Raw genomic sequence first — 27121 nt, forward strand, 5'->3', positions numbered from 1 at the left:
AATCGCCTCAAACTGCCCCAAAATCTCTCGATGGCTCCCCCGCCCCCCCGAAAAAAGCCCCAAAACGCTTCAAACGACCCCAAAACCCCCCCCAAACCTCCCAAATCCCCTCAAGGACCCCAAAATCCCCAGAATTCACCCCCAAATTTCCTCAACCACCCCCAAACCCCCTCAAGGACCCCCCCAACCCCAAAATCCCCCGAATTTTCCCCAAAACTCTCAAAATTCACCACCCCCACCCCCCAATACCGCGAAAAATGCTCAAGGACCCCCAAATTCACCCCAAAATCCCCCAACGACCCAAATATTCCTCGAATTCACCCCAAAATGCCCCAATTTCACCCCAAAACCTCCAAATCCCCCAAATTCACCCCCAAAAACTGCAAATTCACCCCAAAAAAACCAAATCCCCCGAATTCACCCCAAAACCCCCAAATACGCCCCAAAACCCCCCAAATTCACCCCAAAACCCCCAAATTCACCCCAAAATCCCCCAAATTCACCCCAAATCCCCCGAATTCGCCTTAAAACCCCCAAATTCACCCCAAAATCCCCAAATCCCCCAAATTCACCCCAAAAAACCGCAAATTCACCCCAAAAACCCCAAATCCCCAGAATTCACCCCCAAATTCACCCCAAATCCCCCGAATTTGCCTCAAAACCCCCAAATCCACCGAATTCACCCCAAATCCACCGAATTTGCCTCAAAACCCCCAAAATCCCCCAAATTCACCCCAAAACCCCCCGAATTCGCCTCAAAACCCCCAAAATCTCCCAAATTCACCCCAAATCCCCCAAGTTCACCCCAAACCCCCTGAATTCGCCTCAAAACCCCAAAATCCCCCGAATTCACCCCAAACCCCCGGATCCGCCGCCAGGCCCCGCCCCCGTCTCCTCTCTCTCCTACAAACACCGTCGGCCATTTTATTCCCCCGTCGCGGGGCTGGGCGGGGCGGGGCGGGGCGGGGGCGTTACAATCCGGCGGGGCGCGGCGCGGGGGGCGTGGCTGCCGGGGGTAGGGCGTGTCGGGGGGCGTGGCCGCTGCGGGGGCGTCACCGCCGGCCGCCCCGATCCCGCAGCGGCGGGGAGCGGCTCCGGCTGCGGGTGCGGCTGCGGCGTTTGTCCCCGCCCCCTGCCCCGCCCCCGGCCCCGCCCCCTCCCCGCCGGTGCTCCCGGTGGCGCTGGGGGAGGGACGACGACGACGAAGGGGGCGGAGCCGAGGAGTTGGGGGCGGAGCTCCCGCCGGACGAGGGCGGGGCGCTGTTGGCCGTCGATCGGGTCGAACCGGAAGCGGAACCCGAAGTCCCGCCCCTCGCTTGTCGCGGGAAGGGGCGGAGCCCCCCGCGGACCCGCCCCCTCGCTGACGTTGCTCCTCCTCTTCCTGCTCCTTCCGGCGGCGCTCCCGCTCCCGCGCCCGGCCGCCCGCTCCGCCTGCTTCTGCACGAACTGGCCCCGCCCCAACAGACAAAAAAGGTGGGAACAGGCCCGGGAGGGGCGTGGCCGAACGGGGAGGGGGCCTCCGGGGGGCGTGGCGCAAGATGGCGGCGGCGAGGGGGGCGGCGGGACGCCGGGAAGGGGGTTTACGGGGCGACTTCCGGGTTTGGCCACGCCCACTTCCGGTTAAAACAGCGCGGGGCGGGGCGTAGGCCACGCCCAGCGGCACGCCAAGCCACGCCCACCGCCCGCAAGCGTGTCTTTGTGCGGGAAAAGGGGTTTTCGGGGGCACTTCCGGGTTGGGCCACGCCCACTTCCGGTGTGAACAGCGCGGGGGCATGGAGTAGGACACGCCCACTGCTGCCCCGAGCCACGCCCACCGCCTGCAAACGCCTGTTTGCTATGCAAATGGGGACTTTAGGGGCACTTCCGGGTTGGGCCACGCCCACTTCCCGTGGAAACAGCGCGGGGTGTGGCTTAGGCCACGCCCACTACCACCCCAAGCCACGCCCGCCGCCTACAAGCGCCGCCCCGCCCTACAAACGGGGGTTTCAGGGGCACTTCCGGGTCTGGCCACACCCACCCACGGCCCGAGCCACGCCCGCTTCCCACCCAAGCCCCGCCCATTCCCCCAAGCCCCGCCCACCGCCCATAAATCCCATTTTCCCCGCCCAATCGGTTCTTTCCAACTTTTCTCCCGCCAATTTGCATATTATTGCCCCACCCACTCACCCAAACCACGCCCCCTTCCTCCCCAAGCCCCGCCCACCCACCCCTTCTTTCCCGTTCCATCCCGTTTTCCCCGCCCAACTCCTCGCTTTTTCCGCCCCAATTTGCATATCCCCTCCCCGCCCACGGCCCCGCCCACTCCTCGCCCAAACCACGCCCACCTCCTCCCCAAGCCCCGGCCCCTCCCCCCCGATCCCTTCCTTCCCCCGCCCCTCCCCTCCTCTCCCGGCCGCCCCTTGCCCCGCCCCCTCCCGCCCCTTGCCCCGCCCCCTCGGGGCGCCGTCCCCGCCCCCCCGCCCTTAGCCCCGCCCACCTGGGTGTCCGTCAGCGGCAGCCAATAGATGCAGGGCGCCGCCTTGGTCTTGCGGAACAGGTCGTCCAGCAGCTTGGCGGGCGGCTCCTCGGGGGCCTTGTCTGGGGGCGGGGCCACATCGGGACACGCCCCCCCCGGCCACGCCCCCTTCCCCTCACGGCCCCTCCCCTTCCCAACCCCCCCATTTCAGCCCCTCGCCTCGCCCTTTAGCTCCTCCCCTTTTTATTTAACCCCGCCCCCACACCGCTAACCCCTCCCCTTCCCCTCCTGGCCCCGCCCCTTTAAGCCCCGCCCCTCCTCCCTAACCCCGCCCCCAGCCCCTCCCCTTTTCCCCCTCCCCCCTTAACCCCTCGCCTCGCCCTTTAGCTCCTCCCCTTTTCATTTAACCCCGCCCCCACACCGCTAACCCCTCCCCTTCCCCTCCTGGCCCCGCCCCCGCCCCTTTAAGCCCCGCCCCTCCTCCCTAACCCCGCCCCCGCCCCACAGCCCCTCCCCTTTTCCCCCTCCCCTCCTCTTTTCCTCCACCCTTAACCCTCCCCTCCCCTTTAGCTCCTCCCCTTTTCACTTAACCCCGCCCCCACACCGCTAACCCCTCCCCTTCCCCTCCTGGCCCCGCCCCCGCCCCTTTAAGCCCCGCCCCTCCTCCCTAACCCCGCCCCACAGCCCCTCCCCTTTTCCCCCTCCCCTCCTCTTTTCCTCCACCCTTAACCCCTCCCCTCTCCCCTTTAGCCCCTCCCCTTCCCATTTAACCCCGCCCCTCCCCCTCCCGCCCCTCCCCGTCGGCCCCGCCCCCTCCCCAAGCCCCGCCCACCTTTCTTCTCGGCCCGTCCCTCGCGGTTGCCCCGCCCCCTCTCCTTCTCTCCGGGGCGGTGCCGGGTCCGAGCTTCTCGGGCGGGGCCGTGACCCCCGGAGGCCACGCCCCCTCCGCCGCCCCGCCCCCTCCGCCGGCCCCTCCCCCACCCCCGGCGGGGGCGGGGCGCGTGGGGGAGGGGCTGCCCCCCTTGTCCCGGTCCCACTCGCGCTCCGCCCGCGTCCGCTCCCGCCGCTCCATCTCCCGCTCGCGCTCCGCCCACTGCGGGACGCGCCCCTCCCCTCGCGGGGCCACGCCCACGCCCCGCCCGGAGGCGGAGGAGGGTGGGAGGGGCAAAGGGCAAGCCCCGCCCCCTGCGCCGGGGGGCAGAAGGGGGGAGAAAGGCTCCTCCCCCCCCTCGGGGCGGTCGGGGCGGAGCCCGCGGTGGAAATCCAGCTGCGGGGGAGGGGCGGGCGTCGGCGACCCACAAGTGACCCACAAGTGGCCCCGAGTGACCCACAGCGACCCCCGAGTGACCCCGAGTGACCCACAGCGACCCACAAGTGACCCCGAGTGACCCACAGCGACCCACAAGTGACCCCGAGTGACCCACGGTGACCCACAAGTGACCCCGAGTGACCCACAGCGAGCCCCCGAGTGACCCACAGCGAGCCCCCCGAGTGACCCACAGCGAGCCCCCGAGTGACCCTGAGTGACCCACAGCGACCCACAGCGACCCACAAGTGACCCCGAGTGACCCACAGCGACCCCCCGAGTGACTCCGAGTGACCCACAGCGACCCACAAGTGACCCCGAGTGACCCACAGCGACCCCCCGAGTGACCCCGTGACCCACAGCGACCCACGGTGACCCACAATGACCCCGAGTGACCCACAGCAACCCCCCGCAACCCCCCGAGTGACCCACAAGCGACCCCGAGTGACCCATGTGACCCGTAAGTGACCCCCAAGTGACCCATGACCGACCCATGTGAACCCCAATGACCCCTAAGTGACCCCCAAGTGACCCATAACCGACCCTAAGTAACCCCCAGTGACCCCCCTAGTGACCCGTGACCCCCAAGTGACCCCGAAGTGACCCCCAAGTGACCCCTAAGTGACCCCAAGCAACCCCCAAGTGACTCCTGAGCAACCCGAGTGACCCCTAACCCACCCCCAGTGACCCCCAAGTGACCCATAACTGACCCCAACCGCCCCCCAAGCGACCCCCAGACCCCCAACCGCCCCCCAAGTCCCCCCCTTCCCCCCGCCCAGCCCCACATCTGCCCCCACAACCGCCCCACGGCACCCCAGAACCGCCCCACAGCACCCCGCAACCGCCCCACGGCCGCCCCACGGCCGCCCCACGGCGCCCCACGGCCGCCCCACGGCGCGTACCTCGTCCTGCTCGGCGAAGTCGGCGGCCAGCACCTTGGGGTTGGACTGCGGCCACTTGACCCCGTGCAGGGCGTTGCGCGTGGCCACGGCCTCCTCCACCGAGGCGTACTGGGGGGCAGCGGGCACGCCTGACCCACGGCTGCCCCACAGCGACCCACCGCGACCCACAGCGACCCACCGCCGACCCACCGCCGACCCACGGACACCCACAGACGCCCCACGGACACCCGAAGCAACCCGTGGCTGCCCCCATAGTGACCCGCGGCTGACCCATAGCGACCCACAGCCGCCCCATAGCGACCCACAGCAACCCATAGTGACCCACAGATCTCATTTCATGCCCCACGGATCCTCCTTCGTACCCCATAGACCCTGCTTCCTGCCCCATAGATTACTCTTATGCCCCACAACTCTCTCCTCCTGCCCATAGATCCCCCTTCCTGCCCCACAGATTACTATTGTGCCCCACAGCTCCCCCCTCCTGCCCCATTGATCCTCTCTTCTGCCCCATAGATTACTCTCGTGCCCCACAGCTCCCTCCTCCTGCCCCATAGATCCTCTCTTCTGCCCCATAGGACTACTCTGTTGCCCCACAGCTCCCCTCTGTGCCCCATAGATGCCCTTTCCTGCCCCATAAGTCTGTCCTCCTGCCCCATAAGTCCCTCCCACTGCCCCATAAATCCACCTTCCTACCCCATAAGTCCCACCCACTGCCCTATAAACCCCACCCACTGCCCCATAAGTCCCTCCCACTGCCCCATACATCCCTCCTCCAGCCCATAGATTACTCTTGTGCCCCACAACTCCCTGCTGTGCCCCACAGCTCCCTCCCACTGCCCCTAAGTCCCTCCCACTGCCCCACAGATCCACTTTCCTGCCCTGTAAGTCCCACCCACTGCCCCCTAAGTCCCTCCCACTGCCCCATAAAACCCCTCCCACTGCCCCCTAAGTCCCTCCCACTGCCCTATAAACCCCTCCCACTGCCCTGTAAAACCCTCCCACTGCCCCCTAAGTCCCTCCCACTGCCCCATAAGTCCCTCCCACTGCCCCTAAGTCCCTCCCACTGCCCCATAAACCCCTCCCACTGCCCCATAAGTCCCTCCCACTGCCCCTAAGCCCCTCCCACTGCTCCTAAGTCCCACCCACTGCCCCACAGATCCACTTTCCTGCTTAGTAAATCCCACCCACTGCCCCATAAACCCCTCCCACTGCCCCATAAACCCCTCCCACTGCCCCCTAAGTCCCTCCCACTGCCCCATAAACCCCTCCCACTGCCCTGTAAAGCCCTCCCACTGCCCCCTAAGTCCCTCCCACTGCCCTAAGTCCCTCCCACTGCCCCTAAGTCCCTCCCACTGCCCCATAAACCCCTCCCACTGGCCCTAAGTCCCTCCCACTGCCCCATAAGTCCCTCCCACTGCCCCTAAGCCCCTCCCACTGCTCCTAAGTCCCTCCCACTGCCCTATAAACCCCTCCCACTGCCCCATAAGCCCCTCCCACTGCCCCTAAGCCCCTCCCACTGCCCCTAAGCCCCTCCCCCTGCCCCACAGCTCCCCTTCCCCACCCCGTAATTCCCTCCCCTGCGCCCCACAGCTCCCCTTCCCCGCCCCGTATCTCCCCGCCCCCCGTGTCCCCGCCCCCCGTGACCCCGCCCCGTGGCCCCCGCCCGGCCCCGCCCGGCCCCGCCCTGACCGTGACGTAGCAGTGGGACTTGATGCGGTCGATCCAGAAGCCGTCCTCCCGCAGCCGCCCCGTGCGGCCCAGCAGCTCCTTCAGCTGCCCCAGCGTGAAGGGGCGCACCTGCCGGCACCGCGTACTGGGGGCACTGGGAGGGACTGGGGGGCACTGGGGGGGCAACTGGGGGGCACTGGGGGGCGCTGGGGGGGATTGGGGGGCAGTGGGAGGGGATTGGGAGGGACTGGGGGGGACTGGGGGGAGATTAGGGGGGACTGGGGGGGGACTGGTGGGGGACTGGGGGGGGACTGGGGGGGACTGGGAAGCACTGGGGGGGATTGGGGGGCAGTGGGAGGGGATTGGGAGGGACTGGGGGGACTGGGGGGAGATTAGGGGGGACTGGGGGGGGACTGGGAGGGACTGGGGGAGATTGGGGGGGACTGGGGGGGACTGGGAGGGACTGGGGGGAGATTGGGGGGACTGGGGGGGGACTGGGGGGACTGGGAGGGGATTGGGAGGGACTGGGGGGGACTGGGGGGACTGGGAGGGGATTGGGAGGGACCAGGAGGGACTGGGGGGGATTGGGGGGGACTGGGAGGGACTGGGGGGGCACTGGGAGGGACTGGGGGGGATTGGGGGGGACTGGGAGGAACTGGGGGGCGAACTGGGATGAACTGGGAGGGACTGGGACATACTGGGAGGGATTGGGAGGGACTGGGAGGAACTGGGGGGCACTGGGAGGGACTGGGGGGACTGGGAACCCCCGGGAGGGGGCGTGGCCTCCAGCAGGCGGTGGGACACACCCACCCCTATCCCCGCCTCCTCCCCACCCCCCCACCATCTGGCCACGCCCCTTCCCTGTAGCCACGCCCCCTCCCCCACAACCCCACCCCCTTCCCCGTAGCCCCTCCCACTCCCCTTAGGCCACGCCCCCTCCCCTATTCCCCACCCCACCCCGGGGGGGGGGGGCTGGATGTTTCTCCGTGGCCACGCCCCCTCCCCTATGTAACCCCGCCCCTTTATCCCATACAAGGCGCGGCCCCGCCCCCTGCCCGTGGCCCCGCCCCTCACCAGGTTGCAGAGGTGGACGATGGGGGAGGGGCGGGCGCGGGGGGGGGAGGGGCGCGGCCCCGCCCTCACGGGGTCGTCGACGGGCAGCGAGAAGGCGGGGGCGGGGCGGGGCGGGGCCCGCCGGGGGGCGTCGCCTGCAGGGGCGGGACCAGTATGAACCAGTATAAACCAGTACAGGCCAGTATAGACCAGTATAACCAGTATAGACCAGTATAGACCAGTATAAACCAGCACGGAGCAGCGACACCCTCCCCACACCGACTCCCAGTCCTTCCCAGTGCCCCCAGTTTAGCCCAGTCCGTCCCAGTTCACGCCAAATACGTCCCAGTATGTCCCAGCTCCCCTCCCAGTCCCTCCCAGTACCCCCAGTTCCCCTCCAGTCCGTCCCAGTTCTGCCCAGTAGCTCCAGTATCCCGAAATCACTCCCCAGTCCCTCCCAGTATGTCCCAGTTCCCCTCCCAATCCATCCCAGTTCATCCCACTTCCCCTCCCAGTCCAGCCCAGTCCCTCCCAGTCCCACTTAGTCCCTCCCACTTCATCCCAGTCGATCCCAGTCCCTCCCAGTTCCCCTCCCAGTCCCCCCAAGTCCCTCCCAGTTCCCCTCCCAGTATGTCCCAGTCCCACCCAGTCCCTCCCAGTCCCTCCCGTTCCCCTTCCAGTCCCGCCTAGTCCATCCCAGTCTCCCCCAGTTGCCTCCCAGTACCCCCAGTCCCTCCCAGTTCCTCACAGTTCATACCAGTCCTCTCCCAATCACTCCCAGTACGTCCCAGTTCCCCCCCAGCACGTCCCAGTCACTCCCAGTTCATCCCAGTCCCTCCCAGTTCCCCCCCCAGTCACTCCCAATCCCTCCCAGTCCGTCCCAGTCCCTCCCAGTATGTCCCAGTCCCTCCCAGTTCCCCTCCCAGTCCCTCCCAGTCCCCCCAGTCCCTCCCAGTTCCCCTCCCAGTCTGTCCCAGTCCCTCCCAGTCCCCCCTCACCTCTCCTCCCCTCCCCGTCTCCGTGGGGAAGGGGCGTGGCCGCTCCCTCCGCGGTGGGCGTGGCCGCGGGGGCGGGGCCGGATCCTCCCGCGGGGGGCGGGGGCCTGGTGGGGGAGGGGCAAGGCCCCCTCCCCCTCCTCCGCCCCTCCCCCCTCCCCCTCCCCCTCCCCGTTCTCGGCCGGAACCACCTGGAAAAGGGGCGGGGTCAGGGCGGGGGGGGCGGGGCCGGGGGGAGGAGGGGCGTGGCCGCGGGGGCGGGGCGTGGCCGGCTCACCTGAGTGACAGTCCTGCAGATCTTCAGCGGGGCGTGGTGCGGGGAGGGGAGGAGCGAGGGGAGGGGCGTGCCGGAGGCCCCGCCCCCCGCGCCGGCCACGCCCCCGACGGCGGAGGGAGGGGGCGGAGCCGAGGGCGTGGCCCCGCCCACCCCGCCCGGCCCCTCCTCCTCGGACATGGGCCCCTCCTCCGCGTGCAGCTCCAGCACCTCCCCCCCGGCCACGCCCCCCGCGGGGGGCGGGGCCATGGCCGGGATCAGGCTCTGGGGGAGGGGCGAGGGGCGGGTCAGCGCGGAGGGGGCGTGGCCGCGGGGGGGGGGGCTGGGGGAGAGGGAGGGGCTGCGGAGGGGGCGGGGCTGGAAGGGGAAGGGGCGGGGCCGGGGCGGGGCCGGGGCGGGGAATTCGGGGAAATTTTGAGGGATTTGGGGAAAATTTTGGGACAATTTCAGGAAATTTGGGGGAATTTTGGGGAAATTGAGTGAATTTGGGGGAATCTGGGGAAATTTGGGGGAATCTGGGGAAAATTTCAGGGAATTTGGGCAAAAATTCAGGAACTTTGGGGAAATTTTGGTGAAATTTGGGGAAATTCGGAGAAATTTGGAAGAATTTGGGGAAATTTGGGGAAATTCGGGGAAATTTTGGTAAATTTGGGCAAAAATTCAGGAAACTTGGGGAAATTTTGGTGAAATTTGGGGCAATTAGGAGAAATGTGGAAGAATTCGGGGAATTTGGGGAAAATTTTGGGACACTTTCAGGAAATTTGGGGAAATTTTGGTGAAATTGAGTGAATTTGGAGAAATTTGGGGAAATTTGGGGGAATCGGGAAAATTTCAGGGAATTTGGGTAAAAATTCAGAAACTTTGGGGAAATTTGGAGAAATTTGGGGAAACTTGGGAAAATTTGAGGGAAATTTGGCAAAGTTTGGGGAAATTTGTGGGAGTTTGGGGAAAATTTCAGGAAATTTGGAGCAAAATTCATGGAATTTCAGGGAAATTTGGAGGATTTGGGGGAAATTTGGGGGAATCTGAGGAAAATTTTGGGAAATTTGGGGAAAATTGAGGAAAATTTGGAGAAATTTGGGGGAAGTTTTGGGAAAATTTCGGGAAATTCGGGCAAAAATTCAGGAAATTTGGGGAAATTTTGGTGAAATTTGGGGTAATTCGGAGAAATTTGGAAGAATTCGGGGGAATTTGGGGAAATTTGCAGGAAATTGGGTGAATTAGGGGGAAATTTGGGGAAATTCTGGGAAATTTTGGTAAATTTGGAGAAATTTGGGGGAAATTTGGGGAAAATTTCAGGAAATTTGGTGAAATTAAGGGAAACGAGAAAGTTTGAGAGAAATTTGGCAAAGTTTGGGGAAATTTGTGGGAATTGGGAAAATTTCAGGAAATTTGGGGAAATTTTGGTGAAATTTGGGTAAATTCGGGGAAATTTGGGTCAATTTTGAGGAATTTGGAGAAAATTTGGGGAAAACTTCAGGAAATTTGGGGGAATTTGTGGAAATTCGGAGGGATTTGGGGAAAACTGTGAAAATTTTGGGAAATTTGGGAAAATTTCCGGGAGTTTCAGGAACTTTGGGGAAATTTGGGGAGATTTGAGAGAAATTTGGGGAACTTTGGGGAAACTTGTGGGAATTTGGGTCAATTTTGAGGGATTTGCGGAAAACTTCAGGAAAATTGCAGGAAGCTTGGGGGGAGTTGGGGAAAATTTTGGGAAATTTGGGGAGAATTGAGGGAATTTGGAGAAATTTTGGGGGAAGCTTTGGGAAAATTTCAGGAAATTTGTGGGAAATTGGGCAAAAACTCGGGAATTTGGGGACATTTTGGTGAAATTTGGGGAAATCCGGGGAAATTTGGGTCAATTTTGAGGGATTTGTGGAAAATTTCGGGAAATTTGGGGGGATTTGGGGAAATTTGGGGATTTTCGGGGATTTTTCGGGATTTTTGGGGATTTGGGGGGATTTGGGGATCGGGGGCGGGGCTCAGGGCGAAAGGGCGGAGCTCGAGCGAAGGGGCGGGGTTTCCAGGCACGCTGTGGGCGTGTCTTGCCGGGAAGGGGCGTGGCCGGGGGGGGCGTATCCGTCTCGCTGGGCGTGTCCCGAGGGGCGTGTCCCGGGGGGGCGTGTCCCGAGGGGCGTGTCCTCACCTTGAGCGACTCGGTGGTGATGCTGATTGACGGCCGCTTCGGGGCGGAGCTCGACCCCCAACGCCGTTTCCGCCCCCCCGGGGCCGCCCCTCCCCCCCCGTCGGGCTCCAGGCTGCCGGGCGACGCCCCTTTGGCGGCTGATTGACGGGCAGAAGGGGGCGGGGCCTCGTCACCGAGCCCCACCCCCTCCCCCCGCTCCCACCCCTCCCTTTGGGCCCTCCCCCGACGCTTCGCCCCTCCCCCACCCCCCGGGCCCCTCCCCCACCCCAGGCCCCTCCCCCACCCCCAGGCCCCTCCCCCCGCCCCCAGGCCCCTCCCCCGCACTCACAGAGGACGCTGATCTTCCTCTTGAAGGTCTTGGGCTGGGCGGGGCTCTGGGAGGGGGGAGGGGCAAATTGGGGGAGGGGCGAGGCGGAAGGGGGGGGCGGGGCCAGAAGGGATCGGGGAGGGGGGGAGGGGAGAGATACCCCCGCGGCGGGGGAGGGGCGGGGAGGGGCACAAATCAGCACCGGGTGGAGGGAGGGGGGGGGAATGGGCGGGGTCAAAGCTCGGCCCCACCCCCCCTTAAGCCCCGCCCCATGCGTTAATCACCTTGATTGACAGGCGCGGCGGGAAGGGCGGGGGAAGGGCGGGGGGGGCTGTGTGTGTGGGGGGAGGGGGTTTGGGGGGATTTTCTGCCCCATAAGTTGGGGGTCTGAGGGCCCCGCCCCCCACCTCCCCACGTAATTAGCATATTTCGGGGTGGCCCCGCCCACCACCCGGAGCTCCTCCCCCCACCCCGACCCCTTCACGATTTGGGGGGTTCTGTGGGGCTGCCCCATAAGTAAGGGGGTGGGGGGGCCGGGGGTGTTCTCCATGGATCTGTGGGGCTGCCCCACAAGTGACAGGGGGTGCGGGGGTGGGGGGGAGGCGGGGGGAGGGGGAAGGGTCACGGAGGTCTGTGGGGCTGCCCCATAAGTGGCAGGTGGAGCTCCTGGAGGTCCATGGGCTGCCCCATAAGTTGGGGGGTCACTGATGTCCGTGGGCTGCCCCATAAGTGGCACTTGGGGGTCACTGAGGTCCTTTGGCCGCCCCATAAGTGAACTTGGGGGTCACAGAAGTTCTTGGGCTGCCCCATAAGTGGAGTTGGGGGTCACCGAGGTCCTTTGGCCGCCCCATAAGTGAACTTGGGGGTCACTGAGGTCCTTTGGCCACCCCATAAGTGGCACTTGGGGGTCACTGAGGTCCGTGGGCTGCCCCATAAGTGAACTTGGGGGTCACAGAAGCCCTTGGGCTGCCCCATAAGTGAGCTTGGGGGTCACTGATGTCCTTGGGCTGCCCCATAAGTGAACTTGGGGGTCACTGATGTCCATGGGCTGCCCCATAAGTGAACTTGGGGGTCACTGATGTCCATGGGCTGCCCCATAAGTGAACTTGGGGGTCACAGAGGTCCATGGGCTGCCCCATAAGTGGCACTTGGGGGTCACAGAAGTCCTTGGGCTGCCCCATAAGTGAACTTGGGGGTCACTGATGTCCATGGGCTGCCCCATAAGTGAACTTGGGGGTCACAGAGGTCCATGGGCTGCCCCATAAGTGAACTTGGGGGTCACTGATGTCCTTGGGCTGCCCCGTAAGTGGCACTTGGGGGTCACAGAAGTCCTTGGGCTGCCCCATAAGTGAGCTTGGGGGTCACTGATGTCCATGGGCTGCCCCATAAGTGAACTTGGGGGTCACTGATGTCCGTGGGCTGCCCCATAAGTGAACTTGGGGGTCACTGATGTCCATGGGCTGCCCCATAAGTGAACTTGGGGGTCACTGATGTCCGTGGGCCGCCCCATAAGTGAACTTGGGGGTCACAGAGGTCCATGGGCTGCCCCATAAGTGAACTTGGGGGTCACTGATGTCCATGGGCTGCCCCATAAGTGAACTTGGGGGTCACTGATGTCCGTGGGCCGCCCCATAAGTAAACTTCGGGGTCACAGAAGTTCTTGGGCTGCCCCATAAGTGGAGTTGGGGGTCACTGCGATCCGTGTGCTGCCCCATAATTTGGGGTCACGAAGATCCATGGGGCTGCCCCATAAGTTGAGGATCTCAAAGGTCTTTGGCTGCCCCATAAGTGGCACTTGGGGGTCACTGTGGTCCTTTGGCTGCCCCATAAGTGGCACTTGGGGGTCACACAGATCCGTGGGCTGCCTCATAAGTAAAGTTGGGGGTCACAATGTCCATGGGTCGCCCCATAAGTGGAACTTGGGGGTCACAGTGGTCCTTGGCTGCCCCATAAGTAGTACTTGGGGGTCACGGAGATCCATGGGGCTGCCCCCTAAGTGAACTTGGGGGTCACAGAGGTCCGTGGGGGTGGCGTCGGCTGCCCCACAAGTGGCACTTGGGGGTCACACAAGTCCTCGGGCTGCCCCATAAGCGTCGCTGGGGGTCCCAGAGATCTGTGGGGCTGCCCCGTAAGTGGAGTTGGGGGTCACGAGGTCTTCAGATGTGGGGCACCCCCCAACTTGGGGGTCCCCGAAGCTTCTTCAGACGTGTGGGGTGCCCCCTAAGTTGGGGGTCACGGAGGTCCTGGATCTGTGGGGCGCCCCCTAAGTTGGGGGTCCCCAAAACTCCTCCAGATGTGTGGGGCGCCCCATAACTTGTGGGTCCCGGAGCTCCCAGCGATGTGGAGCACCCCCTAACTTGGGGGTCCCCAAAACTTCTTCAGACGTGTGCGGCGCCCCATAACTTGGGGGTCACCAAGGTCCTGCAGCCGTGGGGCGCCCCATAACTTGTGGGTCCCGGAGCTCGTGCCGACGTGGGGAACCCCCCAACTTGGGGGTCCCCACAAGTCCTTCCAGATCCGTGGGGCACCCCCTAAGTCGGGGGTCCCCGAAACTCCTCCAGACGTGTGGGGCGCCCCATAACTTGGGGGTCCCCGCAGCTCCTTCAGACGTGCGGGGCGCCCCATAACGTGGGGGTCGCCCCATAACTTGCGGGTCCCCGAAACTTGACGTGTGGGGCGCCCCATAACTTGGGGGTCGCCCCATAACTTGGGGGTCGCCCCATAACTTGGGGGTCGCCCCATAACTTGACGTGTGGGTCGCCCCCTAACTTGGGGGTCACCGAGGTTCCTCGAGCCGTGGGGCGCCCCATAACTTGTAGGTCCCCCGAAAGTCCTTCCGGATCCATGGGGCGCCCCCTAAGTTAGGGGTCCCGTCTCTATGGGGCGCCCCCCAAGTGCGAGATGATTTTTTTTTTGGTGGTGTTTTGGGGGGTGGGGGACGGTAGGGGTGGGGGGGTTCGCCCCATAACTTGGGGGTCCCCCGCGGTCCTGCCGGAGATGTGGGGCTGAGCCCCCAAGTTCAAGGGGGGGGAATCCGGGAGATCCGTGGGGCGGCGCTGGGTGCCCAAAAAAAAGACGTTTGGGGGGTCCTTTTATTTTAGGGGGGGGGTTGCGGGGCTATGGGGCTCAGCCCCCCAAGTGTGGGGCAGGAGGGAGGTTGGGGGGGGGTGTGGGGATAAGCCCCGTAATTCTGTGGGGCGCCCCATAAGTTGTGGGGAGGAAGGAGGGAAACTGGGAAAGGAAAGGCGGGGGGGTGAAGGGGGGGGGGGGGGGAGCGACTCTGCCCCCTAAGTGGGGGGCGATGTGGGGCGCCCCCCACCCCCCCCCACCCCGAGTCGCTATGGGGCGCCCCCTAAGTTGGGGGGCGGAGGGATTAAACGGGGTGTGTCCCCCCCACCCCCACCCCACCCCGCCGCCGTGGGGCGGAGAAAAAAGTGGGGCCCGCACACCCCCCCCCCCCCCCCCCCCGGCTCTGCCCCACACTTGGGGGTCCGGGCCCCTCCCCCCCCGCCCCACACGGTACCTGTGGGTCCGGGGGTCGCTCTTGGGGGGCGCTGGGGGGGGGCGGGGGGGTCCCAGCCCCCGGGGGGGGCGTGGCTTCCATGGGCGTGGCCGGCTCCTGGCTGGGGGGGAGGAGCCTCAGTGGGGCTGCCCCATAGATTTTTTTTGGGGGGGTTGGGGGTCCTGCCCCATAGATTTAAGATGGGGGGTGGGAGGAGTTGATGTTTTCTGCCCCCCCCCCCCCCCCCCCCGGTACCTCAGCCCCATAGATCCACTCGCTGCCCCATAGCGGCTCCCCCCAGCCCCACAGATCCCCCCCCAGCCCCATAGAAAACCCCCAGATTCCCCCCCAGCCCCACACATCCCCCCCAGCGCCCCATAGATCCCCCCCAGCCCCACAGCAAACCCCCAGCCCCATAGAAACCCCTCCAGCCCCACACATCCCCCCCCCAGAGCCCCATACACCCCCCTCCAGCCCCACAGCGACCCCCTCAGCCCCACACATTTTTCCCCAGCCCCACACATCCCCCCCAGCGCCCCATGAATCCCCCCAGCCCCACAGAAACCCCACACATCCCCCCCCAGCCCCATAGATCCCCCCCAGCCCCACAGATTCTCCCCCCAGCGCCCCATAGAAAGCCCCACACATCCCCCCCAGCCCCATAGATGCCCCCCAGCGCCCCACAGAAACCCCACACATCCCCCCCAGCCCCACAGATCCCCCCCAGCCCCATAGAAAACCCCCCAGCCCCACAGAAAACCCCACACATCCTTCCCCAGCCCCACAGATCCCTCCCAGCCCCACAGATTCTCCCCCCAGCGCCCCATAGATCGCCCCCGGCCCCACAGAAACCCCACACATCCCCCCCCAGCCCCACATCCCGCCGCGCCCCCCCCCGCCGTGGGGCGGCTCCGCTATGGGGCAGCGCTATGGGGCAGCGCTATGGGGCAGCGCTATGGGGCAGCTCCCCCCCCCCCCCCCCCCAACCTCTCTCTATTGTGCGGGCGGGCGCCGGGCGGGCGGGGCGGCCATCTTGGATTTACCCAGCAACCCCCGCGCCCGGAGGGGGCGGAGACACGCACGGGACACGCCCCCTCCGCGCGCCCAACCCCCCCCAACACCCCCCCCCGAGCCTACAGAGACCCACAGCGCCCCACAGCGCCCCCCAAGTGCCCCACAGCGCCCCCCAAGTGCCCCACAGCCCCCCCATATCCTCCCCACATGACCCCCAGAGCCCCCCAAGTGCCCCATAGCCCCCCCCAAGCGCCCCCCAGCCCCCCAAGTGCCCCATAGCGCCCCCCCATAGCCCCCAGGTGCCCCACAGCGCCCCCCAAGTGCCCCCACATGCCCCTCCGAGCCCCCCCCAGCCCCACAAGTGCCCCATAGCGCCCCCCCATAGCCCCGAGGTGCCCCATAGTGCCCCCCAAGTGCCCCCCACATCCCCTATAGCCCCCCAAGTGCCCCCTATATCCTCCCCAGGTGCCCCATAGCGCCCCCCAAGTGCCCCATAGTGCCCCCCCATAGCCCCCAAGTGCCCCATAGCGCCCCCCAAGCGTGCCCCAGCCCCACAAGTGCCCCATAGTGCCCCCCCATAGCCCCCAGGTGCCCCACAGTGCCCCCCAAGTGCCCCCCAGCCCCACAAGTGCCCCATAGCACCCCCCATAGCCCCGAGGTGCCCCCCAAGTGCCCCCCAGCCCCCCCATATCCTCCCCACATGCCCCACAGCCCCATAGCGCCGCCCAAGTGCCCCCCCGAGCCCCCCAAGTGCCCCCCAAGTGCCCCATAGCCCCCCGAAGCGCCCCATAGCGCCCCCCCATAGCCCCGAGGTGCCCCCCATAGCCCCCAAGTGCCCCATAGCGCCCCCCAAGTGCCCCACAGCGCCCCCCAGAGCCCCCCAAGTGCCCCATAGCGCCCCCCCATAGCCCCCAAGTGCCCCATAGCCCCCCCCAAGTGCCCCACAGAGCCCCCCAAGCGCCCCATAGCGCCCCCCCATAGCCCCGAGGTGCCCCATAGCGCCCCCCAAGTGCCCCCCAGCGCCCTCTCACCTGGGGGGCGGGTCAGGGGCGCAGGCGGGCGCCGCCCCCCCGGGGTCCTGGGGCGGAGAAACGGGGGGTCAGGGGCACCAGTACGGACTGGGACGGGACCAGTCCGGGACCAGTGCGGGCCGGGGGCTCCCAGTTACGTCCCAGTGCGGGCCGGGGGCTCCCAGTTACATCCCAGTGCGGGCCGGGGGCTCCCAGTTACATCCCAGTGCGGGCCGGGGGCTCCCAGTTACATCCCAGTACAGGCCGGGGGCTCCCAGTTACATCCCAGTACAGGCCGGGGGCTCCCAGTTACATCCCAGTGCGGGCCGGGGGCTCCCAGTTACGTCCCAGTGCGGGCCGGGGGCTCCCAGTTACATCCCAGTACAGGCCGGGGGCTCCCAGTTACGTCCCAGTGCGGGCCGGGGGCTCCCAGTTACATCCCAGTACAGGCTGGGGGCTCCCAGTTACATCCCAGTACAGGCTGGGGGCTCCCAGTTACGTCCCAGTGCGGGCCGGGGGCTCCCAGTTACATCCCAGTACAGGCTGGGGGCTCCCAGTTACATCCCAGTACAGGCCGGGGGCTCCCAGTTACATCCCAGTACAGGCTGGGGGCTCCCAGTTACATCCCAGTACAGGCCGGGGGCTCCCAGTTACGTCCCAGTACAGGCCGGGGGCTCCCAGTTACGTCCCAGTACAGGCCGGGGGCTCCCAGTTACATCCCAGTACAGGCCGGGGGCTCCCAGTTACGTCCCAGTACAGGCCGGGGGCTCCCAGTTACGTCCCAGTACAGGCCAGGGGCTCCCAGTTACATCCCAGTACGGGCTGGGGGCTCCCAGTTACGGCCCAGTACAGGCCGGGGGCTCCCAGTTACGGCCCAGTACAGGCCGGGGGCTCCCAGTTACGGCCCAGCCCCTCCCAGTTGGGTCCCAGTCCCTCCCAGTGCCCCCCAGTCGGGTCCCAGTCCCTCCCAGTCCCTCCCAGTTGGGTCCCAGTCCCTCCCAGTTGGGTCCCAGTCCCTCCCAGTCCGTCCCAGTGCCCCCCAGTCCCTCCCAGTGCCCCCCAGTGCCCCCCAGTTGGGTCCCAGTGCCCCCCAGTTGGGTCCCAGTGCCCCCCAGTTGGGTCCCAGTCCCTCCCAGTTGGGTCCCAGTCCCTCCCAGTGCCCCCCAGTCCCTCCCAGTCCGTCCCAGTTCACTCACCCTCCTGCTGCCGGCGCTGCTGGCGGGGGAGGCGGGGGGGGAGGGGGAGGTGGGCGGGGACGAGGCGGAAGGGCGTGGCGAGGGGCGTGGCGAGGGGGAGGGGCGTGGCGAGGGGGAGGGCGGGGGGGAGGGGCGTGGCCCCTCGCCGGGGGTGGGGGAGGGGGAAGGGGGCGGAGTCTCCCGCGTCAGCAGGGGCGGGGCCGGCTCCTCCCCCCCGGGGTGGGCGGGGCGAGGGGAGGGGCCTTGGCGGAGGGGAGGGGGGGAGGGGGAAGGGGGCGGGGCTCGGGACGGCTCCTCCCCCTCCTCCTCCGGCGGGGGCGGGGCCGGGGGCTGCCCCTCCCCCCCCTCTGGCTCCTCCTCCTCCTCCTCCGGCCCCTCCCCCAACAGCTCCGGGGGCGTGGCCTGCGGAGAGGGGGAGGGGTCAGGGGCGGGGCCGGGGAACCACGAGAAACGGATTGGGGGGAAAAAGGGAAATTTGGGGAGAAAAAAAACAAAATTGGGGGAAAAAAGGGAAAAAAAAAGAAATTTGGGGGGAAAAAAATTTAAAAAATTTGGGGGGAAAAAAAGAAAAAAATGATATTTGGGGGAAAAAATGAAATTTGGGGGAAAAAAGGGAAAAAAAATGAAATTTGGGGGAAAAAAAATTAAGAATTGTGGGAAAAAAAATAAAAAACCCTGAAATTTTGAGGGAAAAAATTTTAAAAATTTGGGGGAAAAAAGGAAAAAACTGGTATTTGGGGGAAAAAATGAAATTTGGGGGAAAAATGGAAAAAAACCCGAAATTTGGGGAAAAAAATGAAAAATTTGGGGGAAAAAAAGGGGAAAAAAAAGAAATTTGGGGGAAAAAATAAAAATTGGGGGGAAAAAAGGAAAAATAAAGAAATGTGGGGAAAAAAATTAAAAATTTGGGGGAAAAATGGAAAAAACCCTGAAATTTGGGGGAAAAAAAGGGGAAAAAACTGAAATTTTGGGGAAAACATTAAAAAATTTGGGTGGAAAAAGGAAAAAAACCTGAAATTTTGGGGGAAAAAAATTAAAATTTGGGTGAAAAAAGGGAAAATACTGATGTTTGGGGGGAAAATAAAAAATTTTCAGATTTTTCCCTCTTTTCCCCCCAATTTTGGGGGAAAAAATTTTAAAAATTTGGGGGAAAAAAGGAAAAAACCTGAAATTTGGGGGGAAAATATTAAAGATTTGGGTGAAAAAAGGGAAAAAACTGATATTTGGGGGAAAAAAAATTAAAAGTTGGGGGAAAAAAGGGAAAAAACTACAATTCTGGGGAAAAAAACTGAAATTTGGGGGAAAAAGGAAAACTAAAGGAATTTGGGTGAAGCAAGAAACTGGAATTTGGGGGAAATGAAAAACAACAATTTGGTGAAGGAAGAAAAATCTGAAATTTTGGGGAAAAATCCCCAAATAAACAGAAATTGGGGGGAAAAAAGAAAAAATTTGTTGAAGGGAGAAAAAACCTGAAAATTTGGGGGAAAAAAAAAAAACAAAGAAACAGAAATTTGGGGGAAAAAAATAAAACCCACTAAAATTGGGTGAAGTAAAAAAACTTGAATTTGTGGGGAAAAAAAAAATCAAAAAATTCAGTTTTGGGGGAAAAAAAACCTACATTGGGGTGAAGGGAGAAAAACCTGAAATCTGGGGAAAAACCCAAAACAACAAGTTTTGGGGGAAAAAATAAAATTGGGGGAAAAACCCCCCAGACCCTAAAATTGAGGGAAAAACCCAAAATGTTAAAATTGGGGAAAAAAGATAAATTTGGGGAAAAAAATACAACAATGAAATTTTGGGGGAAAAAATCCCTGAAATTTGGCTGGAAAAAAAAAACAAGTTTTGGGGGAAATAAAAAAAAAAAAAAACCTGAATTTGGGTGAAGTAGAAAAAAATGAAATTTGGGGGGAAAAAAAAAAATCGCTGTAAATTATTTTGGGGAAAAAACCCCCTAAATTGGGGAAAACCCCCTAAATTGGGGAAAAACCACCCTAAATTGGGGAAAAAACCCCTAAATTGGGGAAAAAACACCCTAAATTGGGGAAAAAACACCCTAAATTGGGGAAAAAACACCCTAAATTGGGGAAAAAACACCCTAAATTGGGGAAAAAACACCCTAAATTGGGGAAAAAACACCCTAAATTGGGGAAAAAACACCCTAAATTGGGGAAAAAACACCCTAAATTGGGGAAAAACACCCTAAATTGGGGAAAAAACACCCTAAATTGGGGAAAAAACACCCTAAATTGGGGAAAAAACACCCTAAATTGGGAAAAAACACCCTAAATTGGGAAAAAAAACCCCTAAATTGGGGAAAAAAAACCCTAAATTGGGGAAAAAAAACCCTAAATTGGGAAAAAACACCCTAAATTGGGAAAAAACACCCTAAATTGGGGAAAAAACACCCTAAATTGGGAAAAAACCCATCAAAACCTGGAGGTGAAAAACCCCAAATGGGGGCGAAAGCCCCAAAATTCCCGGAATTTGCCCCAAAATCGACGGGTAAATCGCCCTGAGTTGCAAGGGGACCCCAAAATCCGGGGCTTTCACCCCAAAACGCACCAAAATAGGGGGAAAAATTTAAAAAAAAATCTTAAAATCTGAAATAAAAATGCTGAAACGGACCAAAAATTCACCTTAAGGATGAAAACTGTCGCTAAAATCTTAAGAAATTGCCCCAAAATGTGGAAATTCAGCCTAAAAGTGCAGGGACCCCCCAAAACATGCAAAAAACTTGGGGAAAATTTTTAAAACTTTGGTTAAAATTCGAACGAATCCTCTTAAAATTTTTTAAAAAAGGTAAAACAGGGGAAAATCCTCCTTAAACGCCGAAAATTGTCGCTAAAATCTCACAAAACGCCCCCAAAAAGTGAAAATTCACCCTGAAAGCGTAGAGACCCCCCAAAAGGCACAAAAATTTGACAAATCCACAAAAAATCGCGTCTTAAAATCGAAAAAAGCAAAAATGAAAAAAATTGCTCTTAGTTACCAAAAACTGTCGCTAAAATTTCACAAAACGCCCCCAAAAACGTGAAAATTCACCCTAAAAATGGAGAAACCCGCCAAAACGCACGAAAATTTGACAAAAGCACAAAATAAAATTTTAAAAATTTGTTTAAAAGCACTAAAAATGGGAAAATCCCCCCAAAATACCAAAAATTGTGGCTACAATTTCACAAAACGCCCCCAAAAAGGTGAAAACTCACCCTAAAAGCGTAGAAGCACCCAAAACGCACAAAAACTTGACAAAAACACAAAAAATTTTGCCTTAAAATCGAAGAAAACGTAAGAACGAAAAAAATTGCTCTTAGTTGCCAAAAATTGTCGCTAAAATTATACAAAACGCCCCCAAAAAGGTGAAAATTCACCCTGAAAGCGTAGAGACCCCCCAAAAGGCACAAAAATTTGACAAAACCACAAAAAAATCGCGTCTTAAAATCGAAAAATACAAAAATGAAAAAAATTGCTCTTAGTTACCAAAAACTGTCGCTAAAATTTGACAAAATGCCCCCAAAAACGTGAAAATTCACCCTAAAAATGGAGAAACCCGCCAAAACGCATGAAAGTTTGACAAAAGCACAAAAAAAATTTTAAAAATTTGTTTAAAAGCACTAAAAATGGGAAAATCCCCCCAAAACATCAAAAATTGTGGCTACAATTTCACAAAACGCCCCCAAAAAGGTGAAAATTCACCCTGAAAGCGTAGAGACCCCCCAAAAGGCACAAAACTTTGACAAAACCACAAAAAATCACGTCTTAAAATCGAAAAACCGTAAAAATGAAAAAAAATTCCTCTGCGTTACCAAAACTTGTTGCTGAAGTCTCACAAAACTGCCCCAAAAACACGCAATCCCACCCCAAAAGCGTGGAGACCCCCCGAAACACTCGCAGAAACGACTAAACCGCCCCGAAACGCCGCGAAAACGCGCCGGGCCCCGAAATCGCCTTTTTTCACCCCGTTTTTTTTGTTTTTCCCCCCTGACCTGGCCGGGGCGGGCGCCGCTCCTGCCTCCCCCGTCCTCCTCCTCCTCCTCCTCCTCCTCTTCCTCGGGTTCCTGAGGCGCCGCGACGCTCCTCCCCGAAGCTTTTTGTGGGGAAAAAAAAAAAAAACGACGACGCAAAAACCGGTGAAAACGGGATTTTTTGCCTCAAAAAGCGGGAGGGGGGACGGGACCCCCCCCCGGGACGCACCTTCGAGCTCGGCGGCCTCGCGGGCCTCCCGCTCCAGGCGCTGCTGCAGCAGCTCCTGCTGCTTCTCCAGGTACTGCTTGATGAAGCTGTTCTGGCTCATCTCTTCCCCGATCTGGCCGGAATTCACCCCAAAAATTAACCGGGGGCGTTTCGGGACGTTTTGGTTTTTTTTCCGAAGGGAAAACGACGGATTTTTACCTGAGAGTTGGGCTGGAAGGTGGCGTGGGGCGTCGAGTGCTTCTGGAGGTTTTCCAGCATCAACGCCTGGAGGGAAACCCCGAAAACCAACCCCGAAAACCCGGTAAATCGGCAAATCGGATGAATTCACCCCAAAATCCACCTCGCCGACTCCAAAACCCACGGAAATCCCCCAAAATTTGCCTCAAAACGCCCGGAAAAACAACAAAAAACAACAAAAAACCCGCCGCGCCCCAACCCCACGCGTTTGCCCCCCAAAACGGGGATTTTCGTTCAAAACGCCTCAAAAAACGGGAGGTTTGCCCCAAAATGCCCTCACCCCCCCCCCCAAACTCCTCCCGAAAAAGGGATTTTGCCCCAAATCCCCTCGCCGACTTCCGAAAAAAAACGTTTTCACCCAAAGTGCCCCTGCCGGCCCCCCAAAAATGCGGGGTTTTACCCCAAACCCCCTCACACCCCCCCAAACTCTCCAAAAACCTGAGTTTTGCCCCAAAGCTCTTCCCAGTCCCCCTCAAACTCCCCCAAAAAATGAATTTTGCCCCAAAACCCCTCAAACTCCCCAAAAACCTGAATATTGCCCCAAATCCCCTCACACCCCCTCAAACTCCCCAAAAACCTGAATTTTGCCCCAAATCTCTCCCCAGTCCCCCTCAAACTCCCCCAAAACCCGAATTTTACCCCAAACCCCCTCACACCCCCCTCAAACTCCCCCAAAACCCGAATTTTACCCCAAACCCCCTCACACCCCCTCAAACTCCCCCAAAACCCGAATTTTACCCCAAACCCCCTCACACCCCCCTCAAACTCCCCAAAAAACCGAATTTTGCCCCAAACCCCCTCACACCCCCCTCAAACTCCCCAAAAAAAACGAATTTTGCCCCAAATCTCTTCCCAGTCCCCCTCAAACTCTCCAAAACTACAACTTTTGCCCCAAATCCCCTCACACCCCCCCAAAGTCCCACTTTTTCCCCAAGTCCCCTCACAAACTCCCCAAAATCACAACTTTTCCCTCAGAAATGATTTTTTTCCCACTCCGGCCCCTCACAAACTCCCCAAACCGTCGGTTTTTCCCCCAAATCCCCTCAAAGTGCCCCAAAACGCCGCTTTTACCTCAAATCTCCTCACCAACTCCCCCAAACCGTCGCTTTTTCCCCAAAATCCCCTCACACACTTGTTTAAAACCTCGCTTTTTGCCCCAAACCCGCCACTTTTCCCCCAAATCTCCTCCCGAACTTTGAGGCTTTTGCCTCGAACTCCCCCGAACCGCCGCTTTCACCCCAAATCCCCTCAAACTTCTCCTAAACCGCCGCTTTTCTCCCCAAAACCGCCGCTTTTACCCCAAACCCCCCAAAACCGCCACTTTTGCCCCAAATCCCCTCAAACTCCTCTTAAACCGCCCCTTTGCCCCCCAAAACTGCCACTTTTTCCAAAAACTCCCCCAAACCGCCTCTTTTACCCCAAATCCCCTTCACAAACTCCCAAAACCGCCACTTTTACCCCAAACTCCCCAAAACCGCCACTTTTCCCCCAAATCCCCTCAAACTCCCCAAAACCGCCACTTTTCCCCCAAATCCCCTCAAACTCCCCCAAAACCGCCACTTTTCCCCAAATCCCCTCAAACTCCCCAAAACCGCCACTTTTTACCCCAATCCCCTCAAACTCCCCAAAACCGCCACTTTTTACCCCAAATCCCCTCAAACTCCCCAAAACCGCCACTTTTACCCCAAACTCCCCCAAACCGCCACTTTTTCCTCAAACTCCCCCAAAACCGCCACTTTTACCCCAAATCCCCTTCACAAACTCCCCAAACCCGCCACTTTACCCCAAACTCCCCAAACCCGCCACTTTTACCCCAAACTCCCCAAACCCGCCACTTTTACCCCAAACTCCCCAAACCCGCCACTTTTACCCCAAATCCCCTCAAACTCCCCAAAACCGCCACTTTTCCCCCAAACTCCCCAAAACCGCCACTTTTACCCCAAACTTCCCAACACCGCTACTTTTACCCCAAACTCCCCAAACCGCCACTTCTGCCCCAAATCCCCTCAAACTCCCCCAAACCGCCACTTTTCCCCAAATCCCCTCACAAACTCCCCAAACCCGCCCCTTTTCCCCCAAACTCCGCTCTCTGCCCCCCCGCCCCTCAGCCCTTACCGGGACCCTCCGAGCCCGGGGGGGGCCTGAAGGGGTCTGGGGGGGGGGACACACCCATCCCCATCCCCAGCGCCGCCGCCATCGCGCATGCGCCGCCATTCCCGGCCTCCCCCCCTCCCTCCCTCCCACACCCTTCCCTCCTCCTCCTCCTCCTCACCCCGCGCAGCCGTTTCACCAGGGCGCTCTTCTGGCCGCTCTTGGCCAAGCCGCGTTGCTCCAGGGCCGCCTTCAGGTCGGCGACTCGGAGCAGATGGAGCGGCCGCCCGTCCAGAGTCACCTCCTCCCCGTCCGCCATCTTGTGTGGCGCCGCTCGCACCGCTCCGACCCCAGCGCCCGCCCCGCGCCGACACGGCTTCGGCAACTTCCGCAGCTCTTCGGCAACTTCCGGAAACCATTCGGAACTTTCCGGAAGCCATTCGGCAAACTTCCGGAACTCTTCGGCAACTTCCGGAACTCTTCGGCAACTTCCGGAGTCGCTTCGGGAACTTCCGGAGCTCTTCGGCAACTTCCGGCGCTCTTCGGGAACTTCCGCCGCTCCTCGGCGACTTCCGGAGTCGCTTCGGCGACTTCCGGAGCTCCTTCGGCGACTTCCGGAGCCCTTCGGCACCTTCCGGAACTCTTCGGCACCTTCCGGAACTCTTCGGCACCTTCCGGAGCCCTTCGGCACCTTCCGGAGCCCTTCGGCAACTTCCGGAGCCCTTCGGCAACTTCCGGAGTCACTTCGGCAACTTCCGAGCTCTTCGGCAACTTCCGTAATTCTTCGGTACCTTCCGGAACCCTTCGGTAACTTCGGAGTCACTTCGGAACCTCCCACTACTCTTCGGCAACTTCCGGAGCCCTTCGGCAACTTCCGGAGCCCTTCGGCAACTTCCGGATCAGCTTCGGCACCTCCCGCCGCCCCAAACCCCTCAATTTCCCCCCCAAATTTCCCGTAGGACCCAAAACCCCCCGATTTCCCCCCAAAATTTTTGTAGGACCCAAAACCCCCCGATTTCCCCAAAAATTTTTGTAGGACCCAAAACCCCCCCGATTTCCCCCCAGAATTTCTGTAGGACCTACAAAAACCCCCGACTCCGCCCTCACCGTCACCGCAAAGACTTTTATTCCATAAAACCCCCCCCGACCCAAAACCCCCCAAAACGAACCCAAAAATAAACAGAGGGCGGGGCCAGCACAAGCCACGCCCCCTCCCGCGCAGGCTCCGCCCCCCCGGGGGGTTTAAGGCACTTTAAGGGGGGGGGGAGGGTTTAGGGGGGTCTGTGGCCCCCCCGGGGGTCAGGGAGGGGGGGGGGAGGTGAGGAGGGGTCTGGGGGGGTCGGGGGGGGTCGCGGGGGGGTTTTGGGGGGCGGGGGGGTCCTCGTGGGGGGCGGGTAGACCACCACGCAGAGGCGCTGCCCGAAGTGCGTCAGGGCGGCTGCGGGGGGGAGAGAGAGAAAAAAAAAGGGGGGGGGGGGGGAAAATTTGGGGGTGGGGGGAGAAAAAAGTTGCCTCGGATCCCCCCGAAATCCCCCCAGACCCCCCCACATCCCCAATTCCCCCCCAATTCCCCCCCAAATCCCCCCCAAGCCCCCCAGATCCTCCTCAGACCCCCAAAATCCCCCCAAATCCTCCCAAATTTCCCCCAAACCCCCCCAGACCCCCCCAGGCCCCCCCACATCCCCCTCAACCCCCAAACCCCCCCCAATCCCCCCAAACTCCCCCAGACCCCCCCAGACCCCCCCAGGCCCCCCCCACATCCCCCTCAACCCCCCCAAACCCCCCCCAATCCCCCCCAAACTCCCCCAGACCCCCCCAGACCCCCCCCAGGCCCCCCACATCCCCCTCAACTCCCCCAAACCCCCCCCAATCCCCCCAAACTCCCCAGACCCCCCAAGATCCCCCCCAGGCCCCCCCACATCCCCAATTCCCCCCCAAATCCCCCCTAAACCCCCCCAGACCCCCCCAGATCCCCCCCAGACCCCCCCAAACCCCCTCAGATCCCCCCACATCCCCCCAATTCCCCCCCCAATCCCCCCAAACCCCCCAGATCCTCCCCAGACCCCCCAGATTCCCCCCAATTCCCCCAGTCCCCCCAATTCCCCCCCAGTGCCCCCAGCCCCCCCGTGACTGACCCAGGGCCCGGCGGAGGGCGGGGGTCTCCGCGCCGCCCCCCCGCCCAGGGCCAGCAGGTAGAGGGGGCCCGGTGGCCATGACCCCCAGCCCCACGCCGCAGACCAGCGGGTCGGCCCAGAGGGAGAGGAGCAGGAGGAAGGCCCAGGGCAGGAGGTAGAGCAGCGGCCAGAGCAGGCTCACCTGGGGAAAACGGGGCAAAAACGGGGGAAAACGGGAAAAACGGGGAAAGGGCGGGGTTGGAACGTGTACACACGGAGCGGGGGGGAAACGGGGGAAGGGAAAACCGGAGAGAGAGAGGGAAAGAGGGGGGGAAAGGGGAAAGGGGAAAAAGGGGGAAAGAGAAGAGAGAAAAGGGGGGAAAAGAGAAAAAAGGAGGAAAAAGAGAAAAAAGGAAAAGGAGAAAAAAGGAAAAAGAGAAAAAAGGAGGAAAAAGAGAAAAAGGAGGAAAAAGAGAAAAAAGGAGGAAAAAGAGAAAAAGGAGGAAAAAGAGAAAAAGGGAAAAAGAGAAAAAAGGAAAAAGAGAAAAAAAGGAGGAAAAAGAGAAAAAAGGAGGAAAAAGAGAAAAAAGGAAAAAGAGAAAAAAGGAGGAAAAAGAGAAAAAAGGAGAAAAAGAGAAAAAGGGAAAAAGAGAAAAAAGG

The 27121-nt window shown here is 60.8% G+C and overlaps 1 protein-coding gene and 1 long non-coding RNA gene across 2 annotated transcripts; both read right to left on the bottom strand.

Moving 5' to 3' along the window:
* Window positions 1–910: 910 nt before the first annotated feature.
* On the bottom strand, window positions 911–24724 carry ACIN1 (apoptotic chromatin condensation inducer 1). The gene is given in 20 exon segments (XM_074931145.1): window positions 911–1274; window positions 1277–1446; window positions 2473–2577; window positions 3288–3444; window positions 3447–3722; window positions 4664–4771; window positions 6353–6460; window positions 7406–7539; window positions 8383–8392; window positions 8394–8570; window positions 8657–8917; window positions 10800–10936; window positions 11128–11173; window positions 14630–14729; window positions 16654–16700; window positions 17829–18230; window positions 21812–21912; window positions 22020–22131; window positions 22218–22283; window positions 24529–24724. Coding segments are annotated over 20 exon segments (2877 nt in total). The 5' UTR covers window positions 24667–24724; the 3' UTR covers window positions 911–1052.
* Window positions 24725–25450: 726 nt separating this feature from the next.
* On the bottom strand, window positions 25451–26663 carry LOC141973062 (uncharacterized). The gene is made up of 2 exons (XR_012635471.1): window positions 26483–26663; window positions 25451–25785 (listed from the first exon to the last, which is right to left on the bottom strand). It is a non-coding gene; the product is annotated as an uncharacterized LOC141973062 (long non-coding RNA).
* Between the last annotated feature and the right edge of the window lie 458 nt (window positions 26664–27121).

The sequence above is a fragment of the Athene noctua genome, chromosome 40 (assembly GCF_965140245.1).
Source record: "Athene noctua chromosome 40, bAthNoc1.hap1.1, whole genome shotgun sequence".
Taxonomy (NCBI): Eukaryota; Metazoa; Chordata; class Aves; order Strigiformes; family Strigidae; genus Athene; species Athene noctua.